Source organism: Sander lucioperca, chromosome 15 (genome assembly GCF_008315115.2).
Source record: "Sander lucioperca isolate FBNREF2018 chromosome 15, SLUC_FBN_1.2, whole genome shotgun sequence".
Lineage (NCBI taxonomy): Eukaryota > Metazoa > Chordata > Actinopteri > Perciformes > Percidae > Sander > Sander lucioperca.
Genome location: NC_050187.1, coordinates 17,051,319 through 17,070,008, shown reverse-complemented (window position 1 = coordinate 17,070,008; position 18,690 = coordinate 17,051,319). Strand labels below are relative to the sequence as shown.

General features: G+C 38.2%; 1 protein-coding gene across 2 annotated transcripts in view; it reads right to left on the bottom strand.

Moving 5' to 3' along the window:
* The window catches only part of wdr27 (WD repeat domain 27), a 57,154-nt gene that overhangs the window by 6,086 nt on the left and 32,378 nt on the right, over positions 1–18,690 (bottom strand). For both annotated transcript variants that reach the window (XM_035992583.1, XM_035992582.1), the window contains exons 22-23: positions 17,455–17,557; positions 14,116–14,214 (exon numbers count right to left, since the gene is read on the bottom strand). In XM_035992583.1, the coding sequence (XP_035848476.1) occupies positions 14,116–14,214; positions 17,455–17,557 (202 nt within the window). The remainder of the gene's footprint in view (positions 1–14,115; positions 14,215–17,454; positions 17,558–18,690) is intronic.

Below are 18,690 nucleotides of genomic sequence, written 5' to 3'. Positions count from 1 at the left end.
GAAAAGTGCTGTGTTGCTTTAAGTATTTGAGGGAAAGAGATCAGACAAGGGCAAGTGTCTTGCTCAAGGATACTTTCACAGAAATAAACACACTTGGTAAAGAAGAAACACAGCTCTCCATAATTTTAGTTTGCATTTTTTCAATCACAAACACATTTTAATTGGATATTTTTGATGTCTTCAAGCCTATCTTGAGTCTTTTTTTTTCGTTGTTTATTTTTTTAAAATCTTTTTTTTATCATTTTTAGCCAGCATACAGTCAGCGGAAATTCCCTATAAAGATGATGACATATCGTGACCATTATACATTAGCTGATTTGGTTAACTCAGGTATGTTTAAAACTCCCGAAACAAGCACACCTGGTTTAAGATTACTCAAAGCAAAAGCCCTATTTTCATTTGATGACTTTGGCTTGTAAATGTCTCTTACTGCACCATCCTGTTTAAATCTAGCCAGTCCCCTACTGCTAAAAGTTACGACACTTCCAAATGTTCCAATGTGTATGAGTCTTGTCTAATAAAGGCTGACACAACATACGGAGACTTTAACATCAATGTAAAGATCTTTTCTCTCTTCTTCTGCTCTTTTCTCTTGAATCCGTCGTAACTTTTCATTACAAAAAGTGTATCTTTATTGTCTCCTCTTTTGTCGTTTTTCACTGACATTTACTTGTTTTAAAGTTCTGATAGTAAATAACCATTCCTTATGGTATCTGTCTGTTATGATTAAAAATCTCTTCTTACACAAACAAGGTGGCAGGAACTCAAGAGCATACAGAGAACAGTTATAGATGAGGGCTTTGCTATTTGTGACCAATTTCAGTGCTCAATGAGATTCAATATCCAAACCACAAGGGCATCAAAGGTAGCAGAGGTTTCTAAGATTAAAAGCCTATGTCAGCTTCAGATGTTTACAAATTGCTTATTGTGATGCTAAAATGTAAAAGGTCATCAATTAAAACTCCAAGGTGTCAGAATAAAGAAACACAATAATTTAGCATTGGAAGCAACAATAGACAGGGGGTTCAACATTTTTTCGTATAACTTATGAAAATAAGAGAGGACACTCCACTGTCCCACTTGCTAATTAGCTGACCTTTTCCGATGTACTTATCACATTTTAACTGTACTATACTTAGTGCACACAAAATGTGTTTTTTTTTAGAACAACTTTAAGTACGATAAGCGTTCTTTTAGATAAGCTCACGTTCAATGTTAAGCTTTTTGCAATATATTTGAATGTACTTAAATTCATGATTTTTTCTCAATAACTACCATATAATGTGTTGTTAAAAATATGCTTCAGAAAATCACAAATTATTAGACAATATACTTTAACAAAGTAAAACTAAAGGCTAGTATAAGTAAGAGTAAAAGTAATGTTTATGTATAATCATATTCCTTAAAAGCATAATTAAACATTCAGTAATTACACAATTATTTAAAGTATACTTTGAGTAGTATGTTAAAGCACATTAGAAATACAGATGACCTGGGTACAGAGACGTTTTAATGTGGAACAATGTAATTGAAACTATCAACAACTTGGTATGAGACGGAAATCTGAGTAACCCAAATAGAGCACAGCCCCATAGTCTATTTCTCTAGTCTGACCTAGTAACCTGATTCTGGCTACAGCATTTTTCTTTGCCTTTACTTATGATCCTGAAGCTTCTAAATTCCTAAAACCACTGGAAGAAGTAGCCTTAGATACAGCATCACCACTGCCTTATTTCCAGGTGCTACTCAAACTGGACACAGCTTAGTTTGCTTCCCACAACTCTAATCTGAAAATAAATGAAAAAGAGAACATCCTTATGTATTGAACCAGCAGAGACAAAATCACTCAGCTTGCAAGTGTGAAAATACTTTGCAAGTATAGTTACAATAATTTGCAAGTCTACTTTTATGGTAGCACATGTAGGTCCGACACAGGAGAGCTTGCAAAACTTTACAGAGGTATGCTGTGTGAAATCCCACAAGATTTTACAAGACAACAAAGTGAAGTGACAGTAAAAGTTTACTTTCATTACAGACTAAAGTACAGGAATAAACCTGAGGGAATGAACCCCGGAGGTAGGATCTTGCTTGATGGTCTTTTAAGTATTAGGGTGGAAAACATAAGTGAAAAATGAGTGGAAAATATGCATTGCTTTATCTGTCTGTGCCATGCATCGGAGGGTTCTCACAGCAGTAAATATGGAGAACATCTCGCCCTCAAATGTGGCTGAAAAGCAAGGTGAACACAGGATGGGGACACTTTTTGCAAGTATTTACATGTCTTGGTAAGAAGGCAGCACTGGTCCAGGAAATTCAGCAATGTTACCATAATGAAGTCCCATGGCCCAGGACTTCTCGAACTTCTAATCATTTTTTATTTACACATCTTGTTTTTAGTCACAAACAGAAGAAAATAGATGTATACATCCATTCCAGTCAAGTTTAACTAGAAGCAACCTCACAAAACTGAGCTAAGCACTAAATACATCGGTAGAAAATCAACATATGCCTGAGGAATAGAAAATACTTTTCAGTTAATGTGAAGGAGAGTTTTTTTGTAATGATGTATGTCTATGAGCCATCAGTGTATAGTACCATGATTAACAGCAAGATAAATCTGCAGCAATGTAGAATGCATCAGCAACATTTCACTAGTTCTTTACTGTATAATTCCAATTTATCTAAACCAAGTGGCAAATCCTTAAACCTACACAATGTATCCTACCCTGCTGATCCATTGTTTCTATTTATATGTCAACTTTGCAGGATGTTAAATGTTTGAAAAATTGGAATTATTAGCACAATAATGCATCTTTTTTTTTTTTAAGATTATTTTTTGGGGCTTTTTCCCTTTATAACAAGTGACAGTGGATAGACATGAAAGGGGGAGAGAGATGGGGGATGACACGCAGCAAAGGGCAGCAGGTCGGATTCAAACCCGGGCCGCTGCAGGACTCAGCCAACATGGGGTGAACGCTCTTACTGGGTGAGCTAGAGGACACCCCATCATAATAATGCATCTTGACCAATTACATTGAGTAATTGAAGCTACCCATTGTAACACAAATAATATCTCTTTAAATGTACTGAGAATAATATGGTTATTATTCAAAATGAAACAAAATACCAATGGTAGGAGTTTATACATAATTTTATTATATATGTAATGGGTCAGATAGGGAGATTTCTGACAAGTGAGCAAACTAAAAGAAACTATTCTGGAAAATGCTAATAAGTGGACGTGGAAGTGAGTTGGGATTGATAGACTACTATTTAAAGAATGAAGGATGAACTTCCACTCTTAACTTTAAGCTACCACAGATTTGAAGTCGTAAAAATGCTATGGCTATAATAACCTAGCAAAACATTTACTGAGCTCAGATGTCAACAGATCCATCTCCATGACAACTGAGCAAACTCCCTCAACTAATGAAGATTGTGTGATACGGTTGAAAGTTAGTAAACCTCAGGTTGGGATCGTTTTGTCAAACCACCCTGAAATGAATTTGACAGTTTTGACAGTCACAGGCAGTGATGGGAATAACGGCGTTATAAATAATGGCGTTACTAACAGCGTTACTTTTTTTCAGTAACGAGTAATCTAACTGATTAGTCTCCCCATTTTAATAACGCCGTTACCGTTACTGCCAAAAAATGTGGCGCGTTACTATATTTGAAGCTGTTTTTTTTTCATCAGACCAACTAGATCTCTGAGTCTGAGCCGAGAGGCAAAGACTTTTTTTTTTACTGTTCTTCCTTGGTTAGTGGGCAGTGCATGACGCAAGCGCATAAATGCTGACGATTGGCTGAGGTTGAGTAAAATGTCATGTTAAGCCAATCAGAGGCAGAGTTGGGCAGGTGTTCGAAAGCACGCATAGTCAGACACACAAGAACAACACAAGCGAGTCAGTCAACGAGAGAGAGACAGGTATGGCGTTATGAAATCAAGGAGAGGGTTAACTTTTCCTGCTACAGATTTTCCACCGTGGTCAGAAAACACAGGGGAGACACTTTGTTTCTCTTACTATGTGACTCTAGAGTCGGTACTCACTCGAAAGCTAATCGCTGTGCCACACGCACACGCACACGCACACGCACACACACACACACACACACACACACACACACACACACACACACACACACAAACACACATGCCAGCTCGACGCACACACCAGCGCACAAGTATAAACATCAGGCCACTTACGTTATTTGCACTACAAAGAGTGTATATATTTGTTATTCGTTTTTGGTATAATAATAATAAATTGAATTTATATAGCGCTTTTCACGAACTCAAAGTCACTTAACAAGCATCATTTAATTCTGCCCAGTTGTAGCCTGTTGAGGTCTTGTGTTATTTTTATCGATCCACTATATAAACATACAGGGCATTTGATTGGAGGCTAGTCTCCCTTTGTCCCACAGCAACATTAAAATAGTTTAGATTTGTGTACATTGTTTCTGTTAATAATGTATTGTATTAAGGTTCCATTTCATTATAATATTCAGATTTATCATAAATAATTGAACATGCACATGTATTTTAAGTTCCATTAAAGAGGGGTAGAGGTGGGGTCACATTTGAGCATTTAAAAATGTACTTGAAAGTAACGCAATAGTTACTTTCTGAAGTAACTAGTTACTTTCATAATTTGTAACTGAATAACTAATTTAGTTACTTTTTGGAAGAAGTAACTAGTAACTATAACTAATTACTTTTTAAAAGTAACTTGCCCAACACTGGTCACAGGATGTGAATCTTTCAATTTCATACAGTTTTATCTCAATTTGCTAATACTTTCAGAGGTGTTCCATCCTCTAAAACGAAGGATTAAATAGGCCTCAGTGAATGTTGATTTCAGTCACTGATCAAGAACAGCCCTTTCGCTTTGGGTGGACAGATAAAAAGGTAGTGGTAAATGCATATGACTGTGTAGCATGACTGTGTAGCATGTAACATGACTGTGTAGCTTTCTGCTAATTGCATTCAGAAAATTGCTTGACAAACACTGGTGCAGACAGGTAATTCAATAAACTACAGTATTACTGGTTATTGGTTAGTATGACCAGAGCAGCATGGTGGCCCAATGGTTAGCACTGTGGCCTCACAGCAAGAAGGTTCTGGGTTTGAATCCAGGTCTTTCTGGGCCTTTCTGTGTGGAGTTTGTATGTTCTCCCCATGTTTGCGTGGATTTCCTCCGGGTGCTCCGGTTTCCCCCACCATCAAAAAACATGTACTAGGTTCTGGAGTTGGTCCCCGGGCGCTGTAAATGGCTGCCCACTGCTCCCTTGAGGGATGGGTTAAATGCAGAGAATGAATTTCGCTATGTGTATGTGACAATAAAAGTACCTTTACCTTATTTCATGAGCAACTATTCCTTTTCTTAAAATGAATGTGAATGAGACAGAAAACTACAGTACCAAAGTAAATATAAAGCCTGAATAAATAGTAAAAGTCAGAGGGGGCCCTTAGGGAATTCTAGGACTTCAGAGAAGGCTCAGCATATCAGCATTTTAAATGTCATAATTAATGATAATTGATTCTCTTTTTAATTCTAATTTTAACTTGATTTTCTATCACATTTGCTTCAGAAATGACAGTGTTAGTGTCCTAAAACCTTAACAGCAGAGTTATCCAGTTAGATTAAGTTGTTATTGACAGAAGTCTGGGGCTTGTGTGTTAGTTTAGTAAGTGACGGGTGAATCAGCCAATCACATTGTGGTGGGCGGGACAAAAAGACATGCCCTACGCCTTCCAGAAGGCCACTGACATTAAGCTAGGGTCAAGACGGGTCAGTGTGCGCGAAGTGAGAACGGTACTGCGGAGGACAACGACATAATGGGTAGCTTGATAGTATCGCCTTTTTAAGGACGTGCTTTCAAAGATAAGCGATCGATAATCCGAAATGGAAGACCAACTCCAGCATTGGCCTTAAGAGAAAAGGGGAAAGTGTTGAAAGGCATTTTAAGACTATGGATTTTATATTCAAGTATCATTAAGGGTAGCCAAATAAGTTAAGCTCCCTGATTTTATTTTACTCTAAATCAAAGCTGTCGTGTTAAATTTGCATTGTCATGGCTCTTCATCATGTTTTGACATTTTGCATCTCATTTTGTTGCTACCTATATAGCTCATGCCATATTTTGCATTGATATTATTGTTATTTCTATTCTAAGTATGGAGAAAGACATCCAATGGATTTGGGATTTTTGGATTTAAGGGACCGTTCGGTATTTATGGAATGGACCACCGGAGGAAAATAGGGAAGGGTCATGTCTTTTTATTCTTTGTTGAGGGAAGGGTCATCCAGTTTTTTTTAGTCTAGGGGGGAGGTTCACCCAACTCTTGTATTCATGAGAACAGCAACATTTCAAAGTGGCTTGTTTGGTGCATATTTATCCATGTAGCTCCATGTAGCTCTCTCAGTCTCGGCCCCTATCGCTAGCAGATGGGTCCCTCCTTGTTTAGTCAGAGACCGTGGGATTTCCCAAACTGAATAAATCCCGCTCGCACATATAAACACAAAACTGCTTTGCTAGCTCCATCGTGTTGTAACTAAGACATCTGATGAAAAAATAATTTTATTCATTAGCATGATTGCCGTACTGTTTAGTTTAAAAACATCCAAAACACTGTACGAAAACATAGCAGACCAGACACAAGCTTTTATTTTGAAAAGTCGAAGCTCGCGGATTGCACCAAGCTGGGATGACATGAGACGGGAGGTCTGCAGGCTGCAGCCATACCCGACTCAAATATCCTTTCAGTCCTGGTGATATTTTATATATATATATATATATATAATGCAACGACAGCCTTTTCAAGGCATTTGAGAAGGAAGGAGTAGTAGCATGCATGCTCCCAAATTGACCCCATCCCAATGACTGAGGAAGCCCAGTGACGAGTCCATAGCAACCAGTGTTGAATTTGTTATTACCCAGTGTGCTTTGCTGAATGGTCTCAATGTTTTATTGTTTTAATTCATGTGAATACTAGTTTACTAGATGAATAACTTAGTATTTGAAGTAATGCAGTAATGCAGGAAGTGTGCATTTAGTTTCGATGCTTATTGTGTTTCCACAACAATGTTAGTGAGTAAATCTACTGAAAAGGCCACCACACCATAACAGAGGAGTGTGATGTGTAAGATGAGAAAGCAGAGGTTTAATCACATAAGTCATGGCTGTAAAAAAACAATGACTACCTGTTTGTCTTTGCCAAGCGCAAACCAGTACAGAAAACATCAATAAATTGTTAGGGAGGGTTCTCCCTTTTTTCCATATCATTTTGGAGAGTCATCCAAAATGTATTGCTGGTGAAGGGAGGTTCAGGTCTATTTTGACTAAAGCTCCCAAAACTCCTCCGGTGGCCCCTGAAATAAATAACGAACAGTCCTTAAGTGGAATTTGAGGCATCGCGTAGCTGGCGGTGGTGTGTGCGCTCACGATGTGTCGGTTCCATTGTTAGCTGTGTGTTCCATGGTGCTGATGATAAAAGTGTGTTTGTTCATCGGAGCTGTGTGTCGGAGCTTTTTACCTTTTGTGGTGCTGAAAATGGTGTGTGTGTGTCTGTGTGTGTATGTGTGTGTACGTGCACAAAGTATATTGAAAGCAAACAAATCCCACTCACACACAAGGCTCAGCTATTGTAAGTAACTAAGATTGTTTTTATGATTCAACAGCTCTTACTCAGTCATGTGTCAACACAATATACATCCTATGTTAGGAACATATAACTTGAAGCATGCTTTGATTTTCAAAGTGGGAAGACATGGCTCTTTATTTAGCTGCAGACCCTCTGGAGCCCTCCAATTTTTTCACACATTTGTGATTTTTACGACTTCTAACTGGTCAAATCTTGGCAGGTTCTTGTAGTGTGAATGGTTAGTGACACAAATCTGAGAATAGAAACAAGTGGTGGCTAACAGGAGATGACCTCATGAAACAGATCTGATTGATACAATTTGATACATGATATTACCCTGAAGAATAAATATATTACACTGAGAAGAGAAGGTTTTGATTATTTGTGCAAATTTGAACATTTCAAAGTATTAATGTGCCAGAGCCACGCGCTGGATGTCAGGCTTTCCCCTCCCCTTATGCTGTCTGTGTATTACCGTTCTCAAAATCCCTTCGCTACGGGAAACAACAACAACAACAACCTCCGAGCTACCAAGCTACACACTGAAAATGGCAAGTTTTGACGGAAATTTGGATCATCCAATAAGGCAGGCCTGCATGGTTCTTTCAGAGAATGATTGTAAAGATTTATTTTGTAGTTATGTTGATTGTAATGATTAACCATGTATTCAGCTAATTAATTGGTTAACTTCATTTAATATTTTATGTAGCGTTTTCTTTTTTTGCGGGGGAATTAGCCATTCCAGAGCTTGCCTCCCTACATGCAAATGTTCCACTTACGATAAAAGTTCAGTTAATAGTGCCAACCTTTTTTGATTTTTTTTTTAGAGGTTCTGCTTTGACTGCATGTCCTATCAAACAAAACACAATGTGCAGAAGTACTGATGGGGAGTGAGCGTGCTCTGACTGATGAAGTGTGTCTTCAAACTCTGCAGATTACTGTAATTCAGCCAGTCCATGGCCATGGATCAAACTTTCCACTTTCAAACTTGGAAATCTGAATGTATCATTGTGCTGCAAAGTTTAACTGAATGGAGTTACACAGATGGACATGAAGATTTAAAACATGTGCCTCAAGTCCAAACGGCAGACAACAAGAGCAGTAGAGGTTGTGCAGCAGAGGTTGTGATATTATATTTAAAAAAGGCTTATTTTGTAAATACACTTGCTTTGAACAGTTCCAAAGGAAAATCATTGAGTGGACAATAAAACATTTCCAAAGGGAATGCGGCTCTGTTAAAAAAGCTCTAGAGATTTTGAAAGAATACTGGTATGAAGTACAGCTGTAAACTTTGATTTCTTATTTTCCTGTTATGGCAAATCAAGATAGACAAATGAATGTGTTCTGTATTCAACTTTTAACTAACTTACTGGTTCAATACAATAATGTTGTTTAATTTTTGGCGAGACCCTACAGTCCCTGAATTTCGATGGATATTTACCAGTTTAGATTGATAGTAGGTAGGGCTGAAACGATTCCTCGAATAACTCAAATAATTCGATCCTCGAAGCAAAATTCTTTGCCTTGAAGCTTCGTTAAATCAATGTAATTAAGGTTGTACGGCTCATTATATTATTATTATTACTAGCGCACAACAGGTTGACGCTTCTGTGGACACAAGACTGACGGCCCAGATTACAAATGAAGGAAGACGAAAATAGCGAGGGTCTAAGAGAAGAGACAGGTGAGAGAAAACGACAGAAAGTTGGGGATCATTTTAAGCTGCAAACTTGCTGCTACATCATCTCTGTAGAAACATCCAGTGTACTCATCCATTCCACGTAATGAACCTGACACAAGGTAGCTAACTAACGTCTGCTGCTTTCGTCCACCGCGCTGATTTACACAACTAGCCTACAGCATGCTACTCTGCAAATAACGATGTTTTACCAACAAGCCAAAACGAAAGCTGTTGTTTATTATCGTTCTCTTATAAAGCAGCGAGCCTTTGGAACACTCTTCCAAATGAAATTATTTCATGCATACACTATAGTACATTTACACGCTTGACCAAACAGTGGTTACTATCAAAGCAAACATGTACGCACTGAATGACTGTGATATGAATGATGTAAACTATGAGTGAGTGAGTGATAGATTCCTGAAGTGGAGAGTGTGTGAGTGAAGTAATGCTTTCATGTATTATTTTGTATATATTTTATGAACTTTTGTAAGTATAACATCAACCTGTCCAGGGACTGCGGGTGGAAATTAGCATTTTTTGCTATAACCTGGCACATGACATCTCTTCTTTTTTAGACTAATGTTTTTTGTGCATTGTCCCTGATCAAATAAAGAAACAAACAAAGAAATTAGTTTGCTACTAATCTTTGGAAACTTAGCTGCTGCCGGAGACAAACCGGCTCCTCCCCCCCGCATGGCTACTTAAAGGGGTGAAAGAATGATTATATAGGGTATTTCACACTGGGTATGTAACATTGGTCGGGCTGAAAATGGCCCGAATGCAATTTTATTAGGCCCTTAACTGCCCTGTGAATATGGCCCTATTTGGAACAAGAGCTTTTCTTCCAAATATGGTACGCTCATGAATATTCAGATGAGCTGCACGCTGATTGGTTTGAGCGAACCACATACACATACATTGGAGACTAGACAGCAGGTCTCATATTTCAGACACTGCAAAGTTATACATTGTTTGTCTGCTATTTCATTATTAAATTCACTTCTGAGACTTTTTTATGCAAGAAATCAACTATATAAAGCTCAAATATAGGCCGTTTTACAAAAATTGATGGCTAATTGCAAATTTGGTAAGACGTGTCAGACTTTAGGAGCTCCACACAGTCTGACGAGAAAGCGGCAACCTCCATACCCAGTGAAAGTCACCGTTTCCTCGGTTACTGGACTACCGGGGCTCGGGGCTCGCGGAGCTGGCCGGCTGCCAGCTGCCGGCATAACTATTGTATATTTACAGTTTGAATTTCGTCATGCCACTTATATTAAAGCTACCCCAAGGTCTTATAAAGCTATCAATTGGGTCCGATTTCAATTTAATGCATTTTTGTGAAAATTAGGGGTTTCGTTAGCTGCTACTGTCCCTTCAATCCTATGTGTACAGATCACAGCTAGTTAGCTTCACTTTCGGCATAACTAGAGTATATTTACAGTTTGAATTTCATCACGCCACTTATATTACAGCTATTTCAAGGTCTTATAAAGCTAACAGTGGTGTCCGATTTCAATTTAATGCATTTTTGTGAAAATTGGGGGTTTCATTAGCTGCTAGTGTCCCTTCAATCCTATGTGTACAGATCGCGGCTAGTTAGCTTCACTTTCGGCATAACTAGAGTATATTTACAGTTTGAATTTCGTCACGCCACTTATATTACAGCTACCCCAAGGTCTTATAAAGCTAACAATGGTGTCCGATTTCAATTTAATGCATTTTTGTGAAAATTAGGGGTTTCGTTAGCTGCTACTGTCCCTTCAATCCTAGGTGTACAGATCGCGGCTAGTTAGCTTCACTTTCAGCATAACTAGAGTATATTTACAGTTTGAATGTCGTCACGCCACTTATATTACAGCTACTTCAAGGTCTTATAAAGCTAACAATGGTGTTAGATTTCAATTTAATGCATTTTTGTGAATTTCAGAGGTCTAAGCTAAGGCTAGCTAGCTCTCATTGATAGAGCTCCATCCAGCCGCGGGCTCTATCAATGAGACTCGCGGACAGAAGGCGTTTATTTCCCTGATCGTTTGTTTAAATAACTCAACACACATATCCATTATAAGATTAACTGGAACCTGTGGTAAGAGATTGTTGGTGTAACAAGCTTGCTGACCGCGCTCTCACTCACACACACCGGCCATTTAGCAGAAGGAGGGGAGCTGCAGGTCCTGGAGCTCTGTCAGGGCAGCGGCGTTTGGTAGTCCAGTAACCCAGAAATGGTGACTTTGCGCGGGTATGGCGCGCCGTGGGCTGCCAGCCGTGACGGAGCTCCAGCTACCTCACAGCAGGCTGGGGTCTGTGAAGGAGGGCAGGCCGGGCAGCGAGGCGGCAACACAGGCAGCACTGGCCGCTGAACTAAAAAAAGTCTCAGAAGTGAATTTAGTGGTAAAATAGCAGATGAACAATGTATACAATTTCTGAGATTTGCGCGACCTATTCAGAAGACTACCTGATCTCAGATCAGTGGTGTAGCCTATGTAAATGTTGGGGCATGACAAAGATAGAGACTAGAGCCAAATAAGGAGGAGCCACCGAGTTGACGTCAACTTGGTGGTTAGTTGAGAGTCACCCGTTTTCAGAGGCAGTTTCAAATTATGAGATTTGCAGAGGAAAGGGGTGTCAATGGGATTTTGAGGTTCTATGTATGTCCTATTTACCCACTAAACTGTCGTTATTCAACTATGACAAGGTAAAATCGGTTTTGCATTCTATCACCCCTTTAATATGCACGTGAATAACGTCATCATGCCGGTGATGTCTGCATTCTTTATTCTTTCTCCTCACTCAGTATTAGGCTTCTGAAAATGTGTCCCCCAGAACAGTGTAGTTGAATGGACCTGCTGTAAGCTTTGTACAGTCACATTTACCCTCTGGTTAGTGAACAGCTCTTTTGCATATCCAGTGCAAAGAGCCAGAGGCAAGAAGGGGAAGGGGGTGAAAAATATTAACATTTGGGCCACCAAAAATGTACTTGTTTTTAAGGGTCTTGATATTTGGCAATAAAAAATGTTGCTTTTTCTAAAAAAGGAAACGACAGGTTTCATTTTTTTTAGTAAACAGTAATAATAAATATTTACTATTGCTGTTTACTAAGTATTTCTTACTAAGTATTTCTTATCCGATTAATCGATGGAATAATCGGTAGAATACTCGATTACTAAAATAATCGATAGCCGCAGCCCTAATAGTAGGCCAAGCAAAGTTTTAAATTTAAATTCATTCTGAAATAAAGAGATCACAAACTGACGCATTTAAAGCATTTCTACATTTGGCACTCACACAGTGCCATCAATATTGAATTTCTTCAGTGTGCAACAAAAAATGGCATAATATTAAACTACAATGGATCCAGTTAGAAATTGTATAAACAGTCAACAGAAAAGTTGGAAAGCAGCTCCTGGACTCAACAAACACAACATCTTTTGTTGACTGTGAAACTGTGCAGCCAATCACAGGCTGGAACAACCCTGCAGGCAGCCAGTCATAGACGTGGATCAGCACAGTGCACAAAGCGAGTCACAAGATGCCATAGGGTTATGGCACGATAGAGTGGTAGTCAATATCTGATTGGACTATAAACTGGCCACCACTGGTAAATCCCACAGATTTGGAGGATATTTATTTTAAATGAAAATGGTTTTGGTCCAGGAGGCTAAAATTTAGAAAAAAAAGGTTGCTGTCTCAGTAGTGTTTGTAGATGCAAGCAGCATTTTTGTTTGGGTTTATACATATTGAAATTCCAGTGTGTTTTGTTAACACCTCCAGTATATTGTGCAGTACTTATAGACACACTTAAGAAACAAGGGTATGCACCTACACACTGAATTACACACATACACAATTAATACAAGTACACCCATCCCACACCTATGACCTGCTAAAAAGATTAGAGCTTCTTATTATTTCTAGCACCATCGTTATATTGAATTATTTCCTGGCTATTCGTAGAAATCCTGTGAGGTCACTGACATACAAGTCCACCCACCATGAACTTTGGAATGGTCTTAACAAAGCCCTGCTATGTGACCTCAGCCTGAGGACATCATTCCTATATTACAATCGTCTACACTTGTACACTTATACACACTCATGGAGTTCAGAGCAAGTAGAGATAGTGCAGGCATGTGCAACCAACTGACTATTAACAAAATATTAGTGAACATTGCAAACATGCAATCACATCATGAAGATGACTCAATACCAATAAACCAGTATTTCTATTTGGAAATGTGTATTTTACATCTCCAAAGTGAAATTCAAGTCAAATACACATCTTTATTGAAACTCTTAAAATAAAACTTAAGAGGTGAAGCAATTTTATGAACTGAAACCACTGACTGACACCGCTTCTCACCGCGATCTCTTGTCTTTGCTTTTAAACATTTTACTCTTAATACTGTTCGAGATACTTGAGATAAAGATTAAACTATTGACGTGCATACATTATCAGGAGAGGAGCGGAGGGTAAACAAACATTAACATTGTTGCCTGTATGCGTGTCCCCTGGGGTGTTTATGCAGAGTTAACATAGATCAACATCTGGAAAGTAAAAACAATCTCTTGTTTTACTTCAGCTGTCTGATATATCTGATGTCAGTAAGTGAAAGAGAAAGTAAGACATTTCCTGAAACTGTACAAAATATTTACTTACTGGGATGTAGAGAAATATGACTTTATTTAAGACAATGAGATCTTTCAGTTCTGGGAGAAGGGGCATTGAATGCATGGTAAAGAAATAACAGAAACTCAAAGACAAAAGGTAAAGACAGGTTCTTACCTCTGGTGTGGCAGGGTTGAACGTCACACTGAGCACTGTGTCTGAGTGTTTTTGAAGTCTGTGCAGGTACCTGCTGCTACGGATGTCATACACGTAGGCCTGAAATGAATGAGATGGACTATATGAACAACAGCAGGAATGAACTGTAACTATGCAGTGATGTACCGATGTAGAATCTTTATAAAATAAGTTGACCCACGTAGTGAAGCTCACTTGATGATCACCAGAGGTTTGTGACTATGTTCAGAGATTGGCCAGACAGTGAGGCGCTTGTTGATATCATAAATCAGACATATCAAATCATGCGATACTGTGTAAACTAAAATGACTGGGGCCGGGTGTCAAATTTAAACCATTTTTGAGTGATAAATAAAATCTGTCTGTTGCATTAATGATAACTGTTAAGTATCAAAAGTTGGCATCGAACACTTTGCAAGATTCTTAGTTTAATTCTTTGCTGGCTGACAATGTTCTAAACTCAACAAAGTTCCTTATTCCCTGATCAAAGGGAAGAACTGCTAGTGTTACGGCAACATTAAACACTCATGCACAAAGCAGTTCCAGATATTTTGTTATCTGTTGCACCTGTAACCACGCCCACCAGTGATGCCACAGTGTGCTGACACACCCTGGAGTACACTTTTTTAAATCAATGCAGCAAGGCGAGAAGTTAAACAACTGGAGAGAAAAAAACAGATCTTCAGCTTGTATCAAGTTGTTCATTAAATGGAGAAACAATAATACAAACTCTTGAACAAATTGTACACGTGTAAAATCTAAAACATCAAAACACACTCATAGCACTCAACATTTAAGTGGCCATTGGGACTATTTAACAATCCTATTGAACCCTTGTGGATAACCCCTCTGCTTTAAAGTAGTAAAAGCCTCGCTTATCATCCCTTTACTTGTGGGTGTTAAGTACAGTAGGTGTTGATTTTAAACGTGATCTTGGGTACACACAAAGACAACTGCATACTGCTTGTGTAGACATCTCAGAATCAACACTTAATTGAAATCTTCGAATATATATTTAATGTGTTATCAGCTTGTTAGCACCGTCTTTCTTTCTCTGAATACAATCAGTGAGTTTCAAGACCCATTCGTTTGCTTCAGTGCCAGGAGCGCAGATAAAAACAGATGTGGGGATGTTTGTTACCAGACGACGACTCATCAGATTCCTGCAGCTGTTTTGTATTATGTTTCCCTGAAAAACACTTCAACGGTCCATGGGTAGAGTGTCTCCTGTCTAAGGCATATGACTTATGTGGTGCCTAACAGCGCATTGGCTACTTAGAATACTTAGTATTAGAAATACGTTCTTTTCAGGAATGCTTAAATATCACATGCATCTGCAGATGTATCAGTATATCAACTGTAACTAAAGCGGAGAGCAGGGCAATTGAGCCTGGGGTTTGGAAATGACCTTGCATACATCTTGATTGACAATTCAAAAAAAGAAAACATATCCTCTGAATAATTAATTTCATGAATGTCCTTCAGATGACAAGAGGGAAAGTCAGAACGGGTGAAAATAATACTTTCATTTAATTTATTTATTTGACAGGGACAATGCAAACAGACAGTGACAAAAACAAAGCTTGTCAGTGTTTGTCAAGTGCTGCATAAAAAGTTTATAGCAAATGCTAATTTTCAACTCCAGTCCCTGGCTGGGCTTTTATACAAAATAAAATTTACCTACTTAACTATTTCAATTCAAAAAATCAAAACATGATATATAAACAACTCCAGTCCCTGGCTGCGCTTTTATACAAAATAAAATTTACATACTTAACTATTTCAATTCAAAAAATCAAAACATGATATATAAACAACTCCAGTCCTAATAAATAGAATAATAAACATAGTATAAAAACATGCATATCAAATACAAATCTGACCTACTTACAATAATTAAAAATGAGTACACTTTTGGTTTGTTTTTAACAAGTTTTTAAGCCTGAAGGTAAACACTCTAAAGTCAGTTATAGTCTTGATGTCAGATGGTAATGAGTTCCAAAGTTTAGCGCTCTTCACAGAGAAGGTCGTCTGACTGTACATATTTCAACTGAACATACAACAGGTTAATTTCGACCACACTGAAATCATATTCCACTTAGATTGTTTTTGGCATAACAGTATGTTTTTTTGGAAAATGTGTAATATGATCTAGGGAGTCTTTTTAAAGTATTCAGGTTTTTTTCCATGATTGCTTTTTGATATATTAAGACAAGTACAAATGTGTCTGGCTTATGGAAGTCTCAGGGCAGCTACAAATAAATACGGTGTAGCTCACTACCATATACTCTCCCGATTTCCCAGAAACGTTGGAAATGTCTGATCTCGACAGAGATGCTCTCAAATGTCCATGCTGAGTCCCCATAATTAATAATAACCAGCCGCATGCATATATTATTCCACTGCTTTCAAGAAGCACATAGAAGAAAAGAAAGATGGATAAGGAACTGGGAGGCAGTCTTCTGTAAATGTCTTGCAAGTATAAGGTGGAGTCTGGAAAAGCAATTAAAAACAGTTCTGCTTCAACATGAATGTTGACTTCTATGGAAAAAGGCTCAAGTCCAAATAAAAATCTCTGAGTCAAGCACAAACAGTCCTCACCTTAAATGGAGGTGAAACTGATAAATAAATGCTACTGTTTTTTTTACAAGGTCAAATAAGATATACACAATATAAAGTATATCTAAAATAATTTATTGTCACAATACTTTGCCGCTTATGCCTCTGGTGAACTGCAACTACAATTTAACACACATGATAACAGATTAAAAAAAAAATCATATAGGACTTATCTGTCCCTTTGCATTATGGTATTGTGGGCCTGATTTAACTGTCAAAAACTAAGTATCTCACGCTGCTATATTTTGTTGCTTTCTTAACAGCAGATTCACCACTCTGTAAACTGGCCAGAAACTGATATACAGTGACACATGATAAAGTACACATTCAATCTTGTTGAAGCTTTTAAAATGCCACATTAGCCATCAACATTTTGTAACTTTGTGACTGTCACTGCTCTGAACTCATAAAACCAAACATAATTTATAGGTAGCTTTGATGTGCAGACCCCTTAATTACTTTATCACCATATTACATTTTACAGAAATGAAAAAAATGACTGATTATATTGTAATCTTGTCAAATTCAGAAAACCTGACTGTCTGAGATACAGTATATATAGAGAATTGTACACACGCATGCACGCACGCACGCGCGCACACACACACACACACACACACACACACACACACACACACACACACACACACACACACACACACACACACATACTGTATAAGGAAAGACAGACTAACAACTTACGCAGTTATCCTCAGAGCCTGATGCAATGAAGCGGCCGCATGGTGAGATGGCTGAAGAGCATGGATGGCAGCGATTTAGATGGTTCTCATAACGGCGTACACACCTGAGGAGGAGTTATGGTCTTATTAAAAGCACATAATATGTATACTTTATACAATAATATGATTTAATCCAAAATAAATTATTTTACCCTGAACTCAAGAAAGACTGTGACATAGAAGGGGACATCTTTGAAAAACACAGTATTATAATCTAAAAAACAATGCTTGAGAAGTGAGATATCTTAGATGACGAATGGCCCCCTCGTGCAACTCGGTGCTGTTTCTTTTGGTTTGCAACAGCATGTAATGTCTTTACAATGCCACTAACAGCTAGCTGAGCTAGGGTCTCTGTATGGGCTGGCATGTTGGCAGGGCTTCAACAGGATATGGTGAGAGCATGTCTTTGACATTCACATGCTAGTGTCATTAAGCTGGACCAAAGTAGGTCATATTCATTGTACTGGTAATCATAAAGACATTTGATATACCCAGTATAGTGAGCAAGTTAAATAAAACCAAGCAACAATACTGTTGATTGTTGTTAAGACGTGTGTAAGAAAGCTGAACTCAATGGCAATTTTTTTGTGATGTATTCACTGGCATTACTGTATTTTGTAAGGCATTCCTTTCATTTTTTCCAGTATATTGCCACTGTCAGCTGACTACGCTATTTGCCCATAGAGCCCTCAAAAGAGTAAGTTACAAAGTATCGCTGGCTGCAACTTAACACCTCATGAGACAGAGCTGGTTCAGCCAAAAACCTAGTGTCTTGACAATGCTGGAAAAAGGGCAACCTGACTGAAAAGAAGAAGAAAAAAAAAACAATTCTCCATGTTGTGTGAGTGATGACTATCCGGCATTTGCCTGATGACTAACACAGACTGCACTGGAGGGTCTGATACTCTTGGGTGGGAGACTATACGGTTACTGAATCCACCTGGGTATTCAGTGTCAGTCATCAAGGTAATCAGCAGCCTAATCATTGCTATTTATTTGCAGCCAATATATTTCACCCACTAAGGCAAAAGCTGCTTTGACTTATACTATTTGATATTATTTAATATGAATGCGTTATTGATCTATTAAGTCACAGCATTAATTTATCAGATGATGGAAATTCCACCAGATTCAAGAGAATACATCACTGGACTAAAGAGAAACATCTGTTCTCTCTATCTTTAGAATCAGTATCTGA